The following is a 20,365-nucleotide window of genomic DNA, read 5'->3' on the forward strand; positions in this document are numbered from 1 at the left end:
TTGCTTGGTTTTTTTATTTTGCATCTTCAGTATTTTTTAATCGCCACGAGGTAATTATGATGCCATAAGTTAACTCGCATGTGTAGCATCAGTTAAATCTTACTGAGTACTTGCGAGCTTGATACCTACGTAGAAATTTGTTCCTCAGAAAAACTGCCAGGTAAGCGAGTGCGCTTGTACAGTTAGGTGTGCTCTTTTGTTTCCCAGTCTAGTTTTGCTGTTTTGTACGCTCGGGCATACTCTATCGCCTTCTTTCCAATCAATTCCTTTCAGCCCAGTCCTTCAGCATTAAAGTAAAGGGAAGGAGGAATGCATTAATTTCAACTATTGTGCGACATTATAGCGCTTTTTAGTTTATATGTTAAAAATCCGGCCTCGGTGGCGGCGGGGTAACGTCTTCGCCTGCCAAACTAGAGGTCGCAGGTTCAGTCTCGCCTGGGTAGATTTCCCCTGTCCAGGGCATGGTTGTTCGTGTACGTTTAATTGTTAAATTTGTTGAATACCCTGATACAAAATGGCCTATATGAGCTGTATTCGGTGGTTTGAGAATATAATTAAAAATAAATATAAATAAATAAATCATAGTGTAAAATACTTAGTGGTGTAACTTTATCAGGCGTATTGCGGGGTGGAGACTGCCAGTAGAAGACGCATACATAAGAAAGGGAAGGGTAGGCAATGGGATCCCTTCCCAGGGGGTCAGAGTGTATAGGGTCTCGGCCCCTCTGTTCCCCTCAGGACCCAAGAGGACAAGAGGGTAAACGGAGGGTGATGGTGAGGAGGAAATTGCAACACCGGATTTTCCCCGAAGCTTCATCACGATTTTTTTTTAACTTCTCTTCTATTTTTAATCCTGTAAAAAATACAATAGCCGTAAGCGCATCGTGGTGAACCGTTTTGCGTTGGTGGAGATATGAGCTTTTTCCGTAAACTGTTTTATGTTTCCTCGTTTCGTTCAGATGATGGAAAAGTAACAATTTCTCATTGAAGGTTGCGAGTGCAGTCGTAAATGTCCTCGAGTCATTCATCGCTCGAAGGTATGATCGTGAATGATGGGAAAGCACCGATCCCAATACATGTACATTTCGATCTGTATTGAAAAACAATGTTAGTAGGATAGCACAACGTACAATTTAGGCATGCATAGAGGTGACCTTTTTGAGACTTTTGATAATGCTTTCTCAGATAGTACCATTTTCCTAAACTGCCTTTTCTCCTTGGCGAGGAAGACTTTACAGATATGTATAGGTGATTCGTTGCTCTCTCAAAGTGTTGACGGCACAATAAAATATGTGGTTTGGTTCAGGGGTGCCGACTTACAAAAAATATTGGGGGGGCCCAAACCGGGGATCTTGCCCCGGGAAATATTATAAGTTGTGAGTTTTAACTTTTTTAAGCATTTTAGAAGAGTCATATGATCAACATTAGAGCCCTGATAACTCGAATTTCGATATCTGGGCATTCCGGGGAAAATCAGCAAGCCTGACATATTTTTTCCTCACACCCATAACGAATTTTTGAGGGGGCTCGGGCCCCCTCAGGCCCCATGGAGTCGGCGCCACTGGTTTGGTTGCCGAGCGCTAACCTCATCGCAAAAATCCTTGCTCTATGAAAATCTTGAGTGTATGTAAATAGCTTTTATTTGGAAATCCGATACGAGATCGGCTTCTTATGGCCCTAAATTACCTTTCCATTTTTTTTTAAATTACTTAGATATTATATCGGCAGCGTTAGAACTCACAAATACATTAGATGACTTGTAGTGTAGTCTACTAGCTTATGTTTAGCTTAATGCATTTTTCTGAATTTTATTATTATTTCTAAAACCATGTGGGAGTATAATTGACGTTTTTAGAATCGTGTGGTGTGCATGTGGGAGTCCAATTGCATGCTACATACTGTTGATTGATCACCCCCTGCCAAACTCTCAAATGTGGCTCGCAGGGTATTATGTAGATGTAGATGTAGATGCATTCTGCCGAAAATATACCTGCTGCTTTATATTCTGTGCCTGGCGATTTTTATTTTTTAATGGCAATAATGATTATCGTTCGATAGCCCAAGAATAATTCATTAAGAAAAATTGCACAATGGAATCAGCTTTCTTATGTTCCCATTGAGTTTTTTTTCTATGTAAATATATTCAAAGGATCAAACTAGAAACGAGCAATGTCATCGAAAAAATTGCTATTTCATCTTTAGTGTTAAAAAAATGAGCGACCACTTGTTTTTATTTTCCGGAAAAATCGTTTTCTTTTATTTTCACTTTCATATTCAATTTTTTTCAATAATAGCAATTTTAAGACCAGCAGAAAAGGGCAATATTTTTAGCATTGATGCACAAAGCGTTCGACCTTTATATTTTAATTTTTATGTAAAGTGAAGGGAAGAGTTTGTTGAATAGATTTTTTCCCATCAATACCCGCACTGAATTGAACCTATGCCCTTGAGACATTTTATGCTCTCAAAAAAAATGTGTGACAAAAGGCATCAGAGGGTAGACTATTTTTGAATCATCATGGAAACATGGAAGAGAGTTCGTGCGTATTTTTTATTGTGTTTTATAGCTATATTCCGCCTGTTGTATGGTTTATGTGGATTTGCTATTGCACTGTAGAGAGCTTTCTGTTCCATTAGGACCTTCTGCTTTTTTCACATCGGCCTCATGCGGTTATAACTAATACAAAGTGAGCACCAATATTCACTACTTTAGCCTTCCAAAATTTCCATTTAAGTATTCTAGACTAAAATCACGGTTAACAAGTAAAAAATATATAACGCGTCGTACATAATGGAAGGGTAGCGTGACGCATGATGTAGCAAGTAATTAACCCATCGCGGCGTTCATTCATGCATTATGGATGAGCTAAGCTCAACAGCAAATGGCAATGTAAATTATATAAAAGAAACTAGTTTTGCTCCAATAGATCGTGCGACAAACAGTAAACCCATTAACAGCAGCAGAGCAGGTAATTCAATCATACGATACCACACTTTTCTATGCATTTTTAAAGTCACTGTAGCGGAGCGTTGATACTCCAAGGAAAGAAATTCACTCTAATATTTAGATAGTATCTCTTACTGTTTCTGGTATGAAATTTTAAAGATAATTCAAAAAAACTGGTTGAGAGAAATAAAATCCATGAGGTCGTTCTCTTGGCTGCTGACGGATTGGAGAGGAAGCGATTTGATGAAAGGGAGGCAAAGAAATAGTTACGTGCATAAAATACTAAATAATTAGACTAGGGAACAAAAGAGCACACACCCAGGTGAGTAGCTAGGAAGTAAGGCTGGGGGGGGGGGGTTTAGGAGCAACTAATACTGGGAGATATGGAATACGGGTGGTGCTAGTGCCTTCCCCTCAGAAACATTTTAAGGTAAACGGTTCGAAATGGTGAGTTTTACGGCTTTCTGGGATATTTTATTAGTCCTTACACTATTCTATAATTGATATTTATCCAATGATGTAAAATGGATTAAATTTTAAAATTCCTCTGAGTTCTGGGGGGGTTTTTAAACCCCAAAAGCCCTCCCCCTCCCTGTGCCACTGCTCACACCCACATGCATGCAAGAGACCTACGCGGATATTTCTGCCTAATATCAACGCTGCGTTGTGTATAAGTATTCGTGTTTTTTCTTCTTTTTTTCCAGTTCTCATATTTGGTACGAGGGGGTTTATGGCGTAAGTGAAAACTTCTTAAACTTGAAGTCGTGTGTGCGTAAGACTTATGCGGACAGATATTGAGTAATTTTCTGCGTAATAAGTGAGTGAGTGTGTTTGTAGTTTTTTTACTGTAGTGGTGCCAATATTTTTAATTAATACGAGTGGCTCACTGACATAAGTGAAAACCTCTTAAGGCTGAGTGCATGTATGCATGAGGCTGAAGTTAAACATATCGAATTTCGTAGAAATCGAGTTGTTACGGCGGGTAGAATACTTATTGGATTCCTCTTTCGCGGAATTTAGTTTGAATCCTGGTATATTAGGAAAATTCACACGATGTCTGCCTGAGTTCAACACTGATATTTTTGTATGATTTTTTGTGGTACTATCGTGTTTTAATTTCCTAGCCTGAGCAATGAAAATTAGTTAATAGGTGTACTAATTGTCGCACGATCTATTGGAGCAAAACTAGTGGCTTTTATATAATTTACATTGCCATATTCTCTTGAGCTTAGCCCATCCATAATTCATGAATGAACGCCACGATGGGTTAACTTACTACCTCATGCGTCACGCTAACCTTCCATTATGTACGATAACTTTAACTTTGAAGTTAAGTCTAGCTATAAGTGAAATTTTCCAAAGGCTGGGTGAGTAGGCATGTTTTAGGCCTACGCGGAAATTTGTTCCTTAGCAATTCTGCATGATGTGTGAGTATCTTTAGTTATTTCTTTATTGGTATAGTTGAGTCGCTGGCACAAGTGAATACTTACCTAACTTGAGTGCGTGTGTGCTTGATATCTACGCGGAATTTTCTTAGACAAACCTGCCGGTTAATTTTCGTTTTTTTTTTTGTGCTCGGGCATACTTTTTCGTATCCCTTCAAGCCAATTTCTGCCATACCGATACCTCAAGATTCGCAGTAAAGGGAAGGACCTTCATGAATTATTCATTTCAACTAACCCACCACCTTAGAACAATATTTAATTTACGTAAAAAATATCAGTGTTGAACACAGACATCGTGTGAATTGTCCTAATTTTCTAGGATTCAAGCTGAAGTCCTCGAAATAGGATTCCAATAGATGTTCTACCCGCCGTAACAACTGGATTTTTCATAGAGCATAAATATATTTCATTCATTCATTCCCATACAATGTAACTCAGCATCGTGCGAAATGTCCTAATTTTTCAAATTCAAACTGAAGTTCTCGAATGAGGAATCGTATTATATAGTATAGCAATAGTATTCGCCCCAACAACTCGATTTCAACAAAGGGCATATATGAATTTAACTAATTCATTCACACAGTGGGAGCCCTATCAAGCGTGATGGGAAATTTCCTAATTTTTCAGGATTCAAACTAAAGTCCTCGACATAGGCATCCATAATATCCTACCCGCCGCAACAACTCGTTTTCTACGAAATTCGATATCCTCCTAACATTGCAGGAGACGCATCGAAGCACATCCTACACCCCTCCCATCCTCGCTGATTGAAAAGGGGTGAGTTGGTGCTGAAGGGCTCTTTTTTTCCACTGAGGCAAAGTTCTTTTATCTCACCTCCCACCACACCCCGCACTTCTTGTCTCATTTAAACCGCTCCTGGTTCCCCAGTATCTCCCCGAAGGGATTTGCTGTGACGGCACCGCCTTGCACGTTTTAATCACCCTAGTACGGCTTGCGACGCCGCTGGTCGTTTTTTTTTTAAGCGTCTTTCCTTCCGCCTCCTAAATCGACGGGAGTTAATTAACCGGAGGTTTCTTGTTAGGGGCGTCTGTAAGTATCGTATCGTGAAGTATTTGCGAAGGCGTGAGGAATGTACTCTAGATTTTTGCGCTCTGAGTACGCTCCAGTACTGATTAGAGTGACGTGCGACATCGTTTATCGCGGAATTCCTTTCGTTTGTCGAATGTTTCGGGGGTGGGGGGGATGTGTTGAAAAATGTGGTGAATTCTGAGGGGGAAAGAGCAGGTGTTCAACGCAGGATTTAACGCCGTGCGAACCTTGTGTTTGTCTGGATTTATTGCCGCGCGAGCAGTTGCCGCATTACCATGATTTTAGAGATTAGTGAGGAAAAATTGGAGTCATAAAGGTATGGAGCATGCGCTTAAATGAGTAATAGTTTAATCACCCCATACGGTTGGGGTCGTGAATTGTGCTAAGATAGGGTTTAACTCGTTGGAATGTTAACGTTTTTATTTCATAGTCATGTCGTGTGTAATTCTGTGGCGAAATGTTATACATATTCATTTAACCTTTCGTTCGTTCGAGTATAACATTAATTTTTGTCACCTAGATTAAAATTTAGTAGTACCTATTTTCGAATCAAATATGTATTTCTTTGTCGTTTTTCTAATATTCCCTACCGTTCTTTTACCTTTTCCACACAACAGCTCTGTACCATTGCACTGTCTTTGACTCCTGATTCTAATCAGGTTATTACCCTTACAAATATTCCAGGCCACCAGGTAACTTGTTTGACTTTTTAAGGAGGTTGGTGTGAGAACCGAAAATTATATAAACTTTGTAAAAATTGTAAATACGAAACATTTTATTTTTACTGCACTCTTACGCATGAAAATCACAAATAAAAGGCTTGTCGCTCGGTTATTTCAGGGATACAATTTGAAAATACGCATTCTATATAAAGTCTTTTATGGTGGTACATGTACAATCTTACAAAAAAATGTGAATAAATCCGGGAATATAATTGTCATTTTCATAGACAGCTGGTATAATTTTCGTGATCGATTCAGTACCATGATAGAAATATAAGTTAGGCTACTCGACCGATATCCTTTTGAGCTTTTGGCATATAAATGATTTAATTGAAGTCAAATCATATTATTTTAACGAAAAAGCCTGAAACATCGGTGTGGACATTTACTATCGTGGCTGAGCTATCTCTATTTCGTAATGTATTTGGAAAATAATCGTTTTGAATAGCGCAGCATTGAACCTACTTTCTTAAAGAAAGCCTATTCATCAATGGTCGATTCTAAATCATTAATTTTCTTTATTTCTTACTCCAAGGAAGCTTCAGAAAACGTGAGAGATCATGTTCCAGTCAAGTAGGAGCCACCACTTTGGCTTTCAGGAACAAGGTTTGCCTCCCTATTCCTCCGCCAATTTCCGTCACTCAACCCACGATTTGCCCTGGACCTCAGCATCAGTTCTGTTTTCATCACACACTTGTCCACATCTAACAGAGATCCATGTTTCCCTTCAACCTATCGGCAAATCATCCTTCCCGTCAAGGGTCGTTTGGAAGAAGCCGGCTCTACTGCTTTGGTGTGCTTGAAGGTTCTATACATGAAGACTTTCGTCATAGGCTAACAAATTTAGGTCCTACCATAATACACGAATTTATATAAATAATTTATTTCATATTTTGGTTGAGTATTCATCGTATTAGGACTCGTTAGTTTATATCAAACTATATGATGCTGGGTTTTAATTGTGAAATTAAGACTCTCATCTATTTAATCAACTAATTTTACGTGGAACAATGAGTAACGGGATTATTTCATTCATTATTTTTATCATGTTTTCTTTTCTTTCCTCTGTTATTTTGGTCTGAAAAAATTATTCATTTGCATGCCGATGAATAGTGTCAAACATATACTGTATTTGTGTTTATACAAAATTTAAACTGTATGCAGCATATGCAAATACGTTTCGGTTATTCATTAAAGCCAAAAACGTTTTTAAAACATTATATTTACGTCTCGGCACTCCACCTAGCTTATTAGCAGTATTAGATATTATAATCTTTACATTAATATATTGTTATGAACTTATTGGCAGTTCTTTAGATAATTTGGCCTATATGAGGGTTGAAAATTTATTTACATATGGAGAGAGGTATCGTTAGTTTAGATTAGTTAGTTAGTAGTACTCTAGACACTATAGACAGTGGTATAGAGACAATGATATACAATTTATATCCCTAATTAAATAAAACTTTAAACTTCCTCTTTTCATTGGTATACACTTTGTTCATTTTGGATTTGTTTTTGAATATATACTTAGAAGACAAAATGGAAATCAAAGTAGTCAAAAGTTAAGTCAAGTGGCTGGGCTGCCATTTATAATCTTGCTTTTGAATAGTACAAATTAGATGAAAAGTTGTCTTAAATGACTTTTTACTGATGTGTTATTATATTCTTGCTGTTAGTAAGAATATTATGAAGATAAAATCGTAAACCAGTTTCTTACTCCAAGAGTAGAAAATAAATTTATGTCGAGGTGAAAATAATGGCAAAGGCTGAAAAGAATGTTTCCAATTTATTTATATCCACAAGTGTATCTTTAAAAATATGAAATCCCATTCATTGTGAAACGCAATTGGTTGATGCTTCTTTTTCCATTTTTTTTTCTTTTAACAATAGTGTTTCCCAAAATTATTTTGTTTTTTATGACCATGGTCATTATTTTTTCTTATATAAGTTCCTGAAGCCTGACTAATATTCATTCCGCTAGGAGTTCGTCAAATTTTGGTAAGAGAATATCTGGCTGAAATAACTGTTTCCGTAAGCCCAAACTTTTCAGGAAGCCCAATGTGTGTTGCGGGTGTGTTTGGAAACTCAGTTTAATTTTATTTAATTTCTCTGACGTCATCTGATGCTGGTTGTGGCGAATCCGTCTACAGCTATGAGTAAATTAAACCTTTTCACTTATTTTTTGTGAAATTTGCGTCTTTCCCTGCCGTTTTCGTTTATTCAATATCCGATGCGGCATGTTTTCACTCCAATTTCACTTTCTCTTGCGTAAAAATTATTTGTTTCTATTTGAACGGTATTGGACTAGAAATTTTTATTGATTTTTTTCTGTATTTCAAACGTTTTATTACTTACTTGTATTACTATATCATTAACTTATACCTTTTTTCTAGTTCTAGCTTTATTTAACCCCCTTATAACCCAATATTTCTTCTAATTAAATAAAAAATGTATACATTTTCAGCTCTATTTATGAAAGATTTAAACTACGTGTTCTTCTGTGCTCTAATGTTTAATGGTGATACATATGTACCGGCCACAATAATTATGATTAAGCGGAGAAATGAGAAATCTTTAAAGAGAAAGGTTTAATTTCTCCCAGAAGCAGCTCTGAGTTAGAAAGGTTTAAATTCTTGATCACTCAGCATGAAATGCTTTCAGGGATTATTACTATTATCAACTAGAATTCAGTCATCACATCATTAAATGTTAAAATCATGGTGCACGGATGATCATTACACACTCGTTAATCTCACATTCGATTGAAAGGCGTGAAAGGATTTGGGAAGTATTTTTCCTTATTTCTGTAGTTCTGTCGTGTTTAGTCGGTAGCTGCGATTTTTTTCTCCTTAACCGAGCTTTTTAAGTCTGGGCCATGTTGCAATGATCATTTATCAATGAAAATCTCGGTTTGAACAGACAGCGAATCAAACACTCGCAATTATTAAGGTAATTGCAACTCACAAAGACCTAAAATACACGTCTCACGCGTAATAATACCCATAGTAGTATTTATAGTTTATAAGGTAGGTACTATGCTAGTCAGGTTTCCTTGTGTCCAATGTTTTGTCTCTCATTGCTTCTCTTTTGTTTTTATTGGTTCTCTCATATCGTGAAGCAAACAATTGTATCATTTTTCTTGGACTTTGAACAATGAATTCGCGCTTTAAATACTCTGATGAGATTCTCGTAAAATCCTGAAATTAATTGCATAAAAGTATCATCTCATGATCATCTCCTTATTTCACAAGAAAATCATTTCCATTATTTAAATATATCTGTTTGCCCACTAGTTATAAGTGATGTATTGAACTAATGCCAAGAATAGGTTTCTAACTCAACGGAAGACATTTTATGCGAATTGGTGGAGGGTTTTGGAGATACCTTGTGGATATATTTAAGTACACTATAATACGTAAGCCCCTCAGAGACTATTGACTTGAAGAATCGTTAAAAATGTCATACGAAATATATATATATATATCGGCGAATGGATTTGACATGGAGCAACGTTTGGAATTTAGACATGTATTATACTCGTATTTTATCGTAATGGATGGGAGGCAGAGAAAATGGCCGTAATGGATTCATGGGACGTATGAATGGGGTTTATAGTAAACGCTACAGCTGTGAGGAACTATTTTCTAGCTAACTAGGAATGCATTCAATTAGCACAGGAATTGTAAACTGTTTATTTATTAACCATCAGACTACTAATATTTCATATTCTATGGTAATAAAAAAATCTGAGAATAATATCCCAGACTAGAACGCTGCGTTAGGTAATGCGTTCAGTCAATTCATGTGGGCTTAAGACCCACAATGCGCCTTGAGCCTAACTCCATCGAGCTTGATATTGTCTTATCTTAAGCGAAGTTCCGAGTATAACGCAGGCGAGGCGTCTTCATGGGCGGCGATAGGCTATTGTCGGGAAACTCGAAATGCTTAGCGCGGCGTGATGGAGGATTTTCTTTCGTCGAGGATTTTGCGTGGAGCTGATTCTATTCCGGATGTTTACTTTTCCGCGCCTTCTCCAATTCCCAAGCGTTGGTATTACCAGTCTTCGATGCCTCTCCTTCCAAAGCGCCGGACCAATTAGAATCTTTCCATTAGGATTTCCGTTGAGTTGAGGAATGCGGACGCCATCCAAGTGCTTCTCTGAGGAGTGATCGTTGGGAAGTGGTTTCCGTCTGCAAATTCCTTGAAGATGATTAGTGGCTCATCTATATTTTGGTTGCGTAACGAGATTTTCTCCGCCGAGGAAAATAGAAGTTGCCGTAAAATTTCTTCTTTTTCTCTCCGGTAAATCCGCCACTTTGGGCCGTAGATTTTGCATTTGAAAATTTTGCAGTGTTATATTTATTCGGAATTTACTTGGATCATTTTATAAATCACCTCCAAGATTTTTACGTTTAGGCAAGAATAAATTACGTAGCTGCAGAACAAAGGGCGTGGCCTTTCTTAGGACGCAGTTCACTATCTTTGTTAGGGTGATTTTATTTATGTGATACGTTTATTGAATTTTATGAAGTTTCGAGAATTTCTGAGGAAGAATCATTATGGTAGAATTTCCGGTCTTTGGATGTTTTTCATTTTCTGTGAAAATCTTTCAACTTTCGGTAAAAATTGAAGTGTAATATAATTCTATAAGTCTAAAAACAGCGCTATGTTCATTGACCCTTTGAATAAACCAAGTCTCCAATATTTATTGTCAAGTTGGTATGTGCTGAAGGTCCTCAACCTCTAGTTATACATGCTTATGTCAACTTCCAATTGCTTTACGGAACTCCAACATAAAGTTCGAGCTATTTTTTCTTGATACATGCTGGTCTTGGTAATCCAGGTTTTGATTGAGCATTTTTTTACTACCGGCATCCATATTTATATCTCAGTTTCCAACCAGTGGATTGTAATTAGCTGTTTGAAATAGATAGTTCACTGCTGATGGATAATGGTATCGGCGAATATTTGGGTTTTTAAACTACCAGTTTTAAGCAGTTAATCTGCGAATATTTTAACCGACACGGCTTTCTTTAAGTTCAATATGATTTATTTAGATCCCAGATACAAATGAACTGAATAAACCTGTATTGATAAATTATTTTTTTACCTTAGACAATGAATAGTTTCCTCTGATATTTCATTTAATAGGTAGTTATTTTTTTATTATTTCCATAGAAATACCATTACCTATTCCAGTGCCTATTCGTTTTTTAGTTAGTACATTAAAATGAATTATGAATAATGATTGAATAGAAATAATTAGATATTTAATTTTTTCTACTCTTTGAAGTATATATTTTTTATCGTGATGTTTATATGTGATGTGATACCTGATGTTTATGGTTAGGAAAAGTTGGCGTGATCCCAGAAAGAGGCGAGATTTTTTTCTTATCCCATTGATATAAGAAAGTAATGGCTTACTTTTTTAACTATTATGGCTACGTAATCTTTGATTGTTAAAATCAGTGTTTATGTCGTTCGTAAGTCTATCTAAACACATTCATAGCAGAAAATTATGTTATTCAGCACAACTAGTAGTCGTACTTTTCAAAATCTATTTCCTTCACATCTAAGGCGTATTTGCTGAAGCTTTCGATGGATTCGAGCGAGGCACTCCGCAAGACATCTTGATCGGGCAGATCAATGCCATCGAACTCATCGCTCGTGGCCGATAACCCGATGCTCTCGACGTCCGGGAGTTCTATTTCACTCTCCTCCGCTTCGCTCGTCACTTTTGGGATTTCCACACCGACAGGAACGTACTCTTGGATCGAATCCTCCGAAATTTTCTCCTCCACCTGCTTACTGATTTCCTTGACGGTATCGCCGCTATACTCAATCCTACCCATTTCCTCGTCTGTGTGTCTGCAAAAAACATAATGATGTAAAATGAGAATGGGGGTACGTGAAGTGGCGCAGCGTGGAGGGGCGTTTGGGGGGTAAAACCCCCCCAGAGCTCAGAGAAATTTTTAAGTTTAATACATTTTACTTAATTGGATCAGTATTACTTATAGGATAGTGTTAGCATTAACCAAATATTCCACAGAAAGCCGTAAAACTCGCCATTTTGAACCATTATTCCTAAAAATTTTCTGGAGGGCCCCCGCAACTCCTGCTTACCCTGGCGGTTATGCAATACCCGCATACCCCTAAATAGTAGTTGCGCCTAAAACCCTCCCTAGCCTTAATTATTAGCTGTGCCCCCTGGGTATGTGGACCATCACAAGTGCCGGTAGAAAGCGCCTCAGATGTTGTCCAAAAACTGCGTATTTTACATCTTCGGTAAGAGCACTGGCGGCTCTGTGCCCCTCTGCATAGGAGGATCTCAGTACTGCTTTCTTCTAACGTGATCGCAGAAGAAAAAATAATATTATTAATACGGTAATTATAGCCTCAAATACTATTCTACTACTACTACTTTACTACTTCATATTTATTTTTTGTCAAATAAAGTTGTGATTACTCAAATTTTCAATATTTTCTCAAGCATTTTTGATTTTTTTAAATATTCTTTGTTGGTGAATCAAGAATTTCCTTCTATTCACATTTTTTAAATGGTTTTATTTTGTATTCAATGCAATGAGAGCAAATTTTAATGAATAAAAAATTACTAGATTTATCTATCGTAGCAGTGAATAAAATCAAAATAGTATCAGTCGCTAATTATTCGAGAATCCCTGCAAAAATATTCGATAATTTGCAGGGTTTTAATGCCTATTATATTCATCCCTCGTTATATCAGAGTGGAATCTGAGTATGTAACATTGTTATGAGTCAATGATAAAAACTGATTCCCCCAAATTTTATCTCTTCTTAAAAATCCCTGGTTTATTGCCATTAATGTAAATTAGGATCAAATTCAAGCAATGAGAAACCTATTTATAGCTGAAAATCTTTCTCGTAACTCCTGTAACTGGCGATGGAAGAAGATTTTGTGACTCATGAGTTGAATTAAATTCGGTAAACTGTGAGAATATTATGCTATGATAATTTCTGCAATAAAATGATGAATTAAACAAAGCCTTGCGTATTTCCAATGCTGTGCTTCCGCTACTCTGGTTTATGTTAGTAAACGCCTCGGTCTAAAATTGCTTTTGTAACACAAGCTGTTAGCCATACCCATCAACGATGTCGGGAGGAGAGGGATAATGTACTAACTACTCATTACATGCTGAACACCAGGAACTAGTCTCGGAAGGAAATCAAGAATTATAATTCATTAATGCATTTTCATTGAGATGCTGAGTACCTCTGTTCGGATGGGTCTGCTACGTTGTCTCCGCTACCTTTAGCGCAGCCACTGTCGTCGTCCCTTCCGTGTTCTATGCTGTCTGTTATGCATTTCATCTTCCTCACAATGGATTCCAGCAGGGTGAGGCACTGCGTTTTACCATCACGGTCGTCCTGTCCCCGTACGATTTCGTCCCTAGCCACTGCTTTCCTGTCACCTTTGGGCTCACTCTTTCTAGGTTCCGGCTCCGTTGCTGCACCAAGCTTCCTCCTTTCCGTCCCGTTCATCTTAGCCTGACTCATGATGAATGAGTCGGCTGGTGCACCCTCTGCTGTTAACTTGGGCTGGTTTTCTACGAAATCTCCGCTGTGTTCCGGCTTAATGTGCCCAATTGGGTTGGCCAAGTTGATGAAATATTTCGTGAGGTTCTCATCAGATTTCACCTATGGAATGAATTTTTTTCGATATAAATGTACTATAAAGTAAAAACGATGGCTGTTTTTGCCAAATTTTTTAAAGAATTAATATATCTCACTGCAGTGCTTTTACAGTCATCTCTCGGTTAATCTTAATTGCGGCGAAGTAATTAGAACCGTAATGGGTCTATGATAAGTATTAATATTCCGATTTAAATTATATATCTTTCTTACCGATCCATGAATTGAAGTAAATATACTGTAAAATATTGAGCTTGCTGATTAATGTAAAAGCTAAACAAGTGGATAGAAGTGCTACTAAGAAATGCAACTATGTCGAAGAGTGTCGAATGTCTTGAAAAATTGGGATTATGAAAGACAACAGGGGAGAAAAGGAGAATAAATATCGGTATAATTTCAAAATAATGATGTTCTTTTCTTAGCAATTAGATGTTTGTGAGGTTATAACTTCATGATTATGGTGGAAAAAATGACAACCAAACGAATTTTCATGCGACTCAATGATAATATGAAAAGTTCTATAATCCTAGATTCATGAGAGGAATTAATTTTTTTCGTTTTTCTTTACTGGGGTTTTATTATGACCACGTTACCCCTAAAAGCGTGTCATCCGAATTCATACACACACACGATATAAATTATGATATCGTTGTACAGGAATTAGCAGTGGTTTTTCTTTTAAAAAACAATGTAATACGAAGCACTCTGCTTTAAAAGAAGGGAAATATTTTCTATGCTTCTTTTACCAATCATAGATATTTTTTAATCTCTCGATGCCTCAGCCTCCTCAGACATCCATTTGAATAGTGAAACATTTGATTGCTTATGATACGGTCCAATAACAATATAAATTGGCGTAAATCACTCCCTCTTTGTAAACACCATTACTTCATGTGGAAAAGTATAATTTTACCTTACAATAGTTTCCATTAGGTGAGATCAGATCCCAAAAAGTTTGAGGAAAGGGCATATTTGGCTCGAATATATCATCAGGAATGGTTATTGTAATCACAAGTAAGTTATTAAAAGCCTGCAATAGAAAATACTTGTTTTATAAAACGGATTGATAGTTTTAATTTAAGGATTTGTAATTAGCACATATTCGTCTCAATTTTTATATGTATATTTTTATCATTCAAAACTTTTATGAACTTAAGTTAGATTAGAGCAAAAACTTATCGATGATTACCTGAGAAAATTAGTGGAATTTAAAATTGCCGGTCTTTCAGTCTTGATTGAAGTGTTTATCAGTTTTCTCACTAAATTGCAAACTCTGGAGAGAAATCAGTAAAAGTATTTAGTTTATTCCATATGCTAAGATTAGAATTGATTAAATACGGAAAGCTTTTCTAAGAGCACACATTTTGGTAAACCACTTGTTAGAATTTTCACTACAGGTGGCATTGATAACCACCCACTCACTGCTTTGAATTTACAATGTTGGGCTTGAAATGTAGACAGCGCATCAAAACATGTGATCAAACTTGAAATAGCTAAATGTGCGTAGTAACTCAGTAAATAAGCAACAATGGAAAATTCAGTGTATAAACTTGAGACTCGAGGCTCATATTAGCCTTGACACTTTTTAAGGCCTTGGACTTCGCATATGATCACTGGTTAGTCTTGATATAATTTCCCTTAGCCCGTCTAGTATTAATTTATTTTCTTAGTTTCGTTCTTTTATCTTATACCCATGGACGCAAGATAGTTTTTTTATTATCCATTGCTGATTTTTTTCGACACTAATAAAGTATTCAGCTTATTAAAAACACTTGTCTGTTTCCACACTCTTTTATTTTCACCGACCGTGGTTTGGGCAACTTGTGCCATTATCACAAGTTGCCGAAACCATGGTCGGTGAAAAGAAAAGAGTTTGGAAACACGCAAGTGTTTTTAATAAGATTAATATCAAAGATTTCCACCGTATCACGCCGGACACTGTATCTTTTATTCTAGTAATGTATGCTTCAAGTTTTCATTGAAATATCTTCCGGATGATCTTTTACAAATGTTATTTTAAAAGAGAGTACCATAAAACCGTTACTGCCTCTTAAAAACCTTGAGGAAAGGTCATATTTGGCTCGAATATATATTCAGGAATAGTTAGGCCCATGGCATTGAGCGCTATTTGTAAGAGCTATGATTTGAAATTTTCCACCGCTCCCAGCGATAATTTACAGATACTTCCACCTACTTTATGGCTTCTTCTCCTCAAGAAGGAGGGTGAAAGAGTTATTTAAGATAAACACCAAAATGGCGGAGTTCGTCGGAATGGTTTGTTTGTTAACCCACGTCCCTTTCACCGAAGCGTGGGCATCGGGAGTAAGATGTGAAAGAAAGATGTGCGGTCGCTTAAGAGTCCCACAAACTATCTTTCATTCTCAAGGCTTCCTTCCTCACTCAAATTTTATTCCTTGTTCAAGCAAAATACTAGAGAGTTTGCAGAAAAAACGCCTTCGAGGTTTGTAAGGAGAGAAAAGAAGGACCGGGAGGAAATAGAAAAAAAATTGGGTGCGAAAGAGTGCCCTTAGGAAGGAAGGAGTCCCTCTTTGTACAAACCCCAGCCGCCCACAGAAGCCCTTTCTGCTACTTGGAGGCGAGTGGGGAAAACCGTCTTTGCCGGTGTTAATTCGTGGGGTGGCACCTGTCCTCTTCAAACAAGCCAAGCAGATTAACGGAGTCTGCAAACGGAAAAGCGGTCGAAGCAAAGAGCGCTCTTGGTGAAGGGCAGAAGATTTTTTTCAAGGAGAAGAGGGGGAGCTCTCTCGAATTGGTTGGGTTGGTTGGAAGCAAGCGTTGGTGGTGGAGATGGGACACTACAATGGGACCATGGACAATTAGGAGCGCGTGGTAATTTGGGGTTTACGATGCGGGTCCCGATGGACTGTAGAGGTGGTGGACGGAACGGGTTGCGCCGCTTTCTGGATGTTTGAACCACCTTTGTTTGTCATAATTTATTCTCAGGGAATAAAATACATTTTCAATCGAACGAATGAGTTCACTGAAATCAAAATTTTTGAGATAATTACCAGGTTAAAAATATGAGGAACATTAAGATACCTGCAGGAACACGATCATGGACAACATAAAATATAGACCACCAAATAAAATTTTCACTAGAAAATATCAACCTGTCTTATAACTGTCTTATGCCTATAACTGTGGCTTCTTAAGATTCTTTCGTCTTGATGGAGATGCAGTGCCAGAAGTTAACTTTATTGGAATTAGTGCTGTCAAGTGCAATTTGAATTTTTTTAATTATTGACATTATATTGCTTGGGTGCATGTTTATTAAAACCGTATAATTATTTTAGCATTTATGTACAAGCATAATTATTACTCATATTAACTATTTATTGCTTGTTCAGTTCGTATTTTCAGTATTCCACGCGGTTCTAAGAATCCAGACTATCCAACATATATTTCACCTTATTAAAATCTTCATGACTAAGTGGTCTGGGTGTTGCCGCAAATATCCCTAGAGGCATGCAAAAATTTGAGTGTGCCAGTGTTGGCAGCCATTCAATGAACTGTGGAATAATTTTAAAGGTAATATACATCGCATCACCGCGTAGAGGCCTTTTTTCTATACAAACAGAAGATCTAAATGCATCTGTTTTGGAAATAATATATATCGAAAGTATGAGTAAGTAGTTCTTTTAAGGCTGGTTTTAACCATGGATGACGCCAACTTTATAATGAGGGTCTGAATGTTACGTCAGTTATTTAATTTACTGATATTAAATGCCTGTACATTAACTATTAGCTTCCATTGATATCATATGGATATGATTTTATCAAATTCCGGAGCTTTAGTTTTCATTCGCGGTAAAACTTTAAAAAGACATAATTAATGAATAATCTGGCCGAGGTTTTTGAATCTTACTCATTAACCAATTTCCCAAGATTTGGATTGGCAGATATCGCGTGGATATCTCCGCCAATCATAGAATCGTATTGTTGGGGTTACATCAAGACTCCTACACTAACGATTACATATTCTCATGACATTCGTTCTCTGTCAAGATAAATTCTTTGATGCTTATTTGTCCTCAACTCCTTCTATACAGGTGATAACTGGTCCAAAAATTACAAAATGAAGGGATAGATGATCTAGCATATAAATCGGTGTAAAAAGTGACCGTGATTACTTTAATCTTTCATAAAGTACTACTAGTAGACTACTGTAGACATAACTCTTGGTCATTAGCCAAAGCCATTCAGTTGGAGATGGAATTATTTCTTTGTATATGCTAACAAACACCACTTTACAACCAAGTTACTTATTATTTGCAGCAAGATAATAGCCTTGGATAATTTATGTTATTTAAAATATCTCTTTGCCGTAAAGGTTTTGTAAAGCAGGAAAGTATCTTTTACACCAAGTTATAGCAAGAGTGACTATTATTAACTGTGATAGTAATAGTGCTTGGAATTCTCATATAACAACGCATGTTATGTGATATATCCTATGATTTTTCTATGGAATGAGTTGTGAGAAAGTATCTTTCAGCAAACTGACGAATATATATGGTAATTTAAATTTATTAAACTTCTCACGAAACGGATGTGTATAAGGCAAGTTCCTGAATGAACACTATATAGAATTTTTATAAATCAACTAGTTCATCGGTCCCAATAGCTCCGAGGGAAACACAGAATGTTTCTCCCATTGACTCACCATTTTTCCTCACGTAATTGTGCGATGCGTAAAATGCTCAATCGAGACATTTTATTCGTCCCAAAACAGTAATATTTCACTGAGATCGTTTACAGTCGTCGTAAAAAAAATAGAGGCGTGGGTGGCCGTAAGCATGTGCGCTTTTCTCATAAAACCTTCAGAACAATAAGCTGTCGGTATTAAAGCAAAGCTTAAATAGAGTCACGCGTCATCCTCATTCCGCCAGAATGACTCTCCGCGAGGAGGGAAGAGAGGTTGTAAAAAAGAACGGACCTTTTTATATTCGGCTCCATAAGGGTATGTATAAAGTGCCTTATCCCAGCCCGTATTAAAGACTTTAATTAAAATTCATTCATTTCGGGCCCTTAAAATATTTCCTCGCTTCCGAGTGACGTAGAGATGCCTTACTTATTCAGAGTAATTTCACTTTAATATTCATCTATATCGAATTTTTAACATGTTTAAGATGTCAGAGTGCAGTATTTTCACTCTCAACTCTATATGTTTCATCCTAACTCCTATTTGATCGTAAGCCTATGCTCTTCACTCGTCTAATTTTCGACCTAATGACTTTATTTTCACTTTACTTTATTTATTTTTTTTTAGTTTCACAACCAAATATCGAACCAATCGTTTATAAAATAAATGATGATCTTTATTTTCAACTTCTAATATTTATCCCTATAGCTTCCAGATATCTAGCTAAATTCCTAGGAGCAATTTTTCAATTACTACTATACATCTACCCTTCGAGTGTAAACTTTGCTTAACACTTGTCAGCTTTTCCCAAACGACAGTGTTGCTTACTCTCAATATAATTTCCCTCAGTGGCTACAAATCTTTAATTCATTATCGAATATTAACTTTTAAAACTACTGGTACCTGCACAATGACATATTATTGTGCATTATATTTATTACTTATTTCTTTATTATCGAAGATTTTCGACGCTAAATCTATTTTGCAATCGACCCTCATATTAAAAGTTCGTATTATAATTCACGGTCTCTCTCTTCTTCTAATACAAATTTTCAATGTTTTCTTAATAATTATTAATAAAACGCGAAAGAAACTTCTTTATATTTTTTGGCTCATAGCAGTCGTCTGCGAACATACTTTAAATGAATATTTATTTTAAGAGAACTAATGTCATCCATTTTGTCACTAACGTTTGTAAGTGAAGAGGAAAAGAGATAAATCCGTTGGAAGGCCATATCAGAGTTTCAATAGCTGGAAGTAGGAATGCACGCAAGAATGGCATTACTTCAAAAACTGTGGTCACGCGATACTCATGTTTATTACACTAGTTGAAGCTCTACTATCCCCATGTTACTTGATATTAGTATTCTTCCTCTCCTAAAAAAGGTTTTCGGTCATTTATGAATTATGAAGTCCCTAGAAAGGGATTTAATCACAGAAATATATATCAGATCTTGTCCTCACGTCGTCGCACGAAATTTTTCTTCACTGATATCGGTACAACTCTTGTGGCGATATTTTTCTACACTCAAATCCTGTCTACGAATATGACGGCATTAAAGCTTTTTTCTTGCCTTCTGGTATTATCTCTAGTCATAATTCATTCTCATGAATGGCAGTGATGGTGTTCGGCAACTAGAATATCCGTTTAACGAAGAATTTATTTCTCATACACGTTTTATATTACATTGATCATATTCGTGTGTTCATTTATATTTGGTAACGGTAGGTTGGGGTTAATAGCGTAAATTTAAACTCGGACGATTGTTTTGAATGATATAGAATAATTTTTGTATTGTAAACACGTCAAGACGGCTATTTTTCTTTGTAGGGCTGTATTTAATCAAGAAACTGTCTCCAAATTAGG

General features: G+C 36.7%; 2 protein-coding genes across 2 annotated transcripts in view; one reads left to right on the top strand and one right to left on the bottom strand.

Moving 5' to 3' along the window:
* LOC124167136 (hemicentin-1) overlaps window positions 1-20,365 on the top strand; it is a 693,290-nt gene that overhangs the window by 222,831 nt on the left and 450,094 nt on the right. The gene's annotated exons all lie outside the window — the stretch shown is intronic.
* On the bottom strand, window positions 9,839-15,326 carry LOC124166652. The gene is made up of 5 exons (XM_046544274.1): window positions 15,200-15,326; window positions 15,028-15,111; window positions 14,752-14,868; window positions 13,420-13,844; window positions 9,839-12,035 (listed from the first exon to the last, which is right to left on the bottom strand). Exons 3-5 carry the CDS (start codon window positions 14,806-14,808, stop codon window positions 11,702-11,704), a joined length of 816 nt encoding a protein of 271 aa, XP_046400230.1. The 5' UTR covers window positions 14,809-14,868; window positions 15,028-15,111; window positions 15,200-15,326; the 3' UTR covers window positions 9,839-11,701.

The sequence above is a fragment of the Ischnura elegans genome, chromosome 10 (assembly GCF_921293095.1).
Source record: "Ischnura elegans chromosome 10, ioIscEleg1.1, whole genome shotgun sequence".
In the NCBI taxonomy this organism is placed as follows: Eukaryota; Metazoa; Arthropoda; class Insecta; order Odonata; family Coenagrionidae; genus Ischnura; species Ischnura elegans.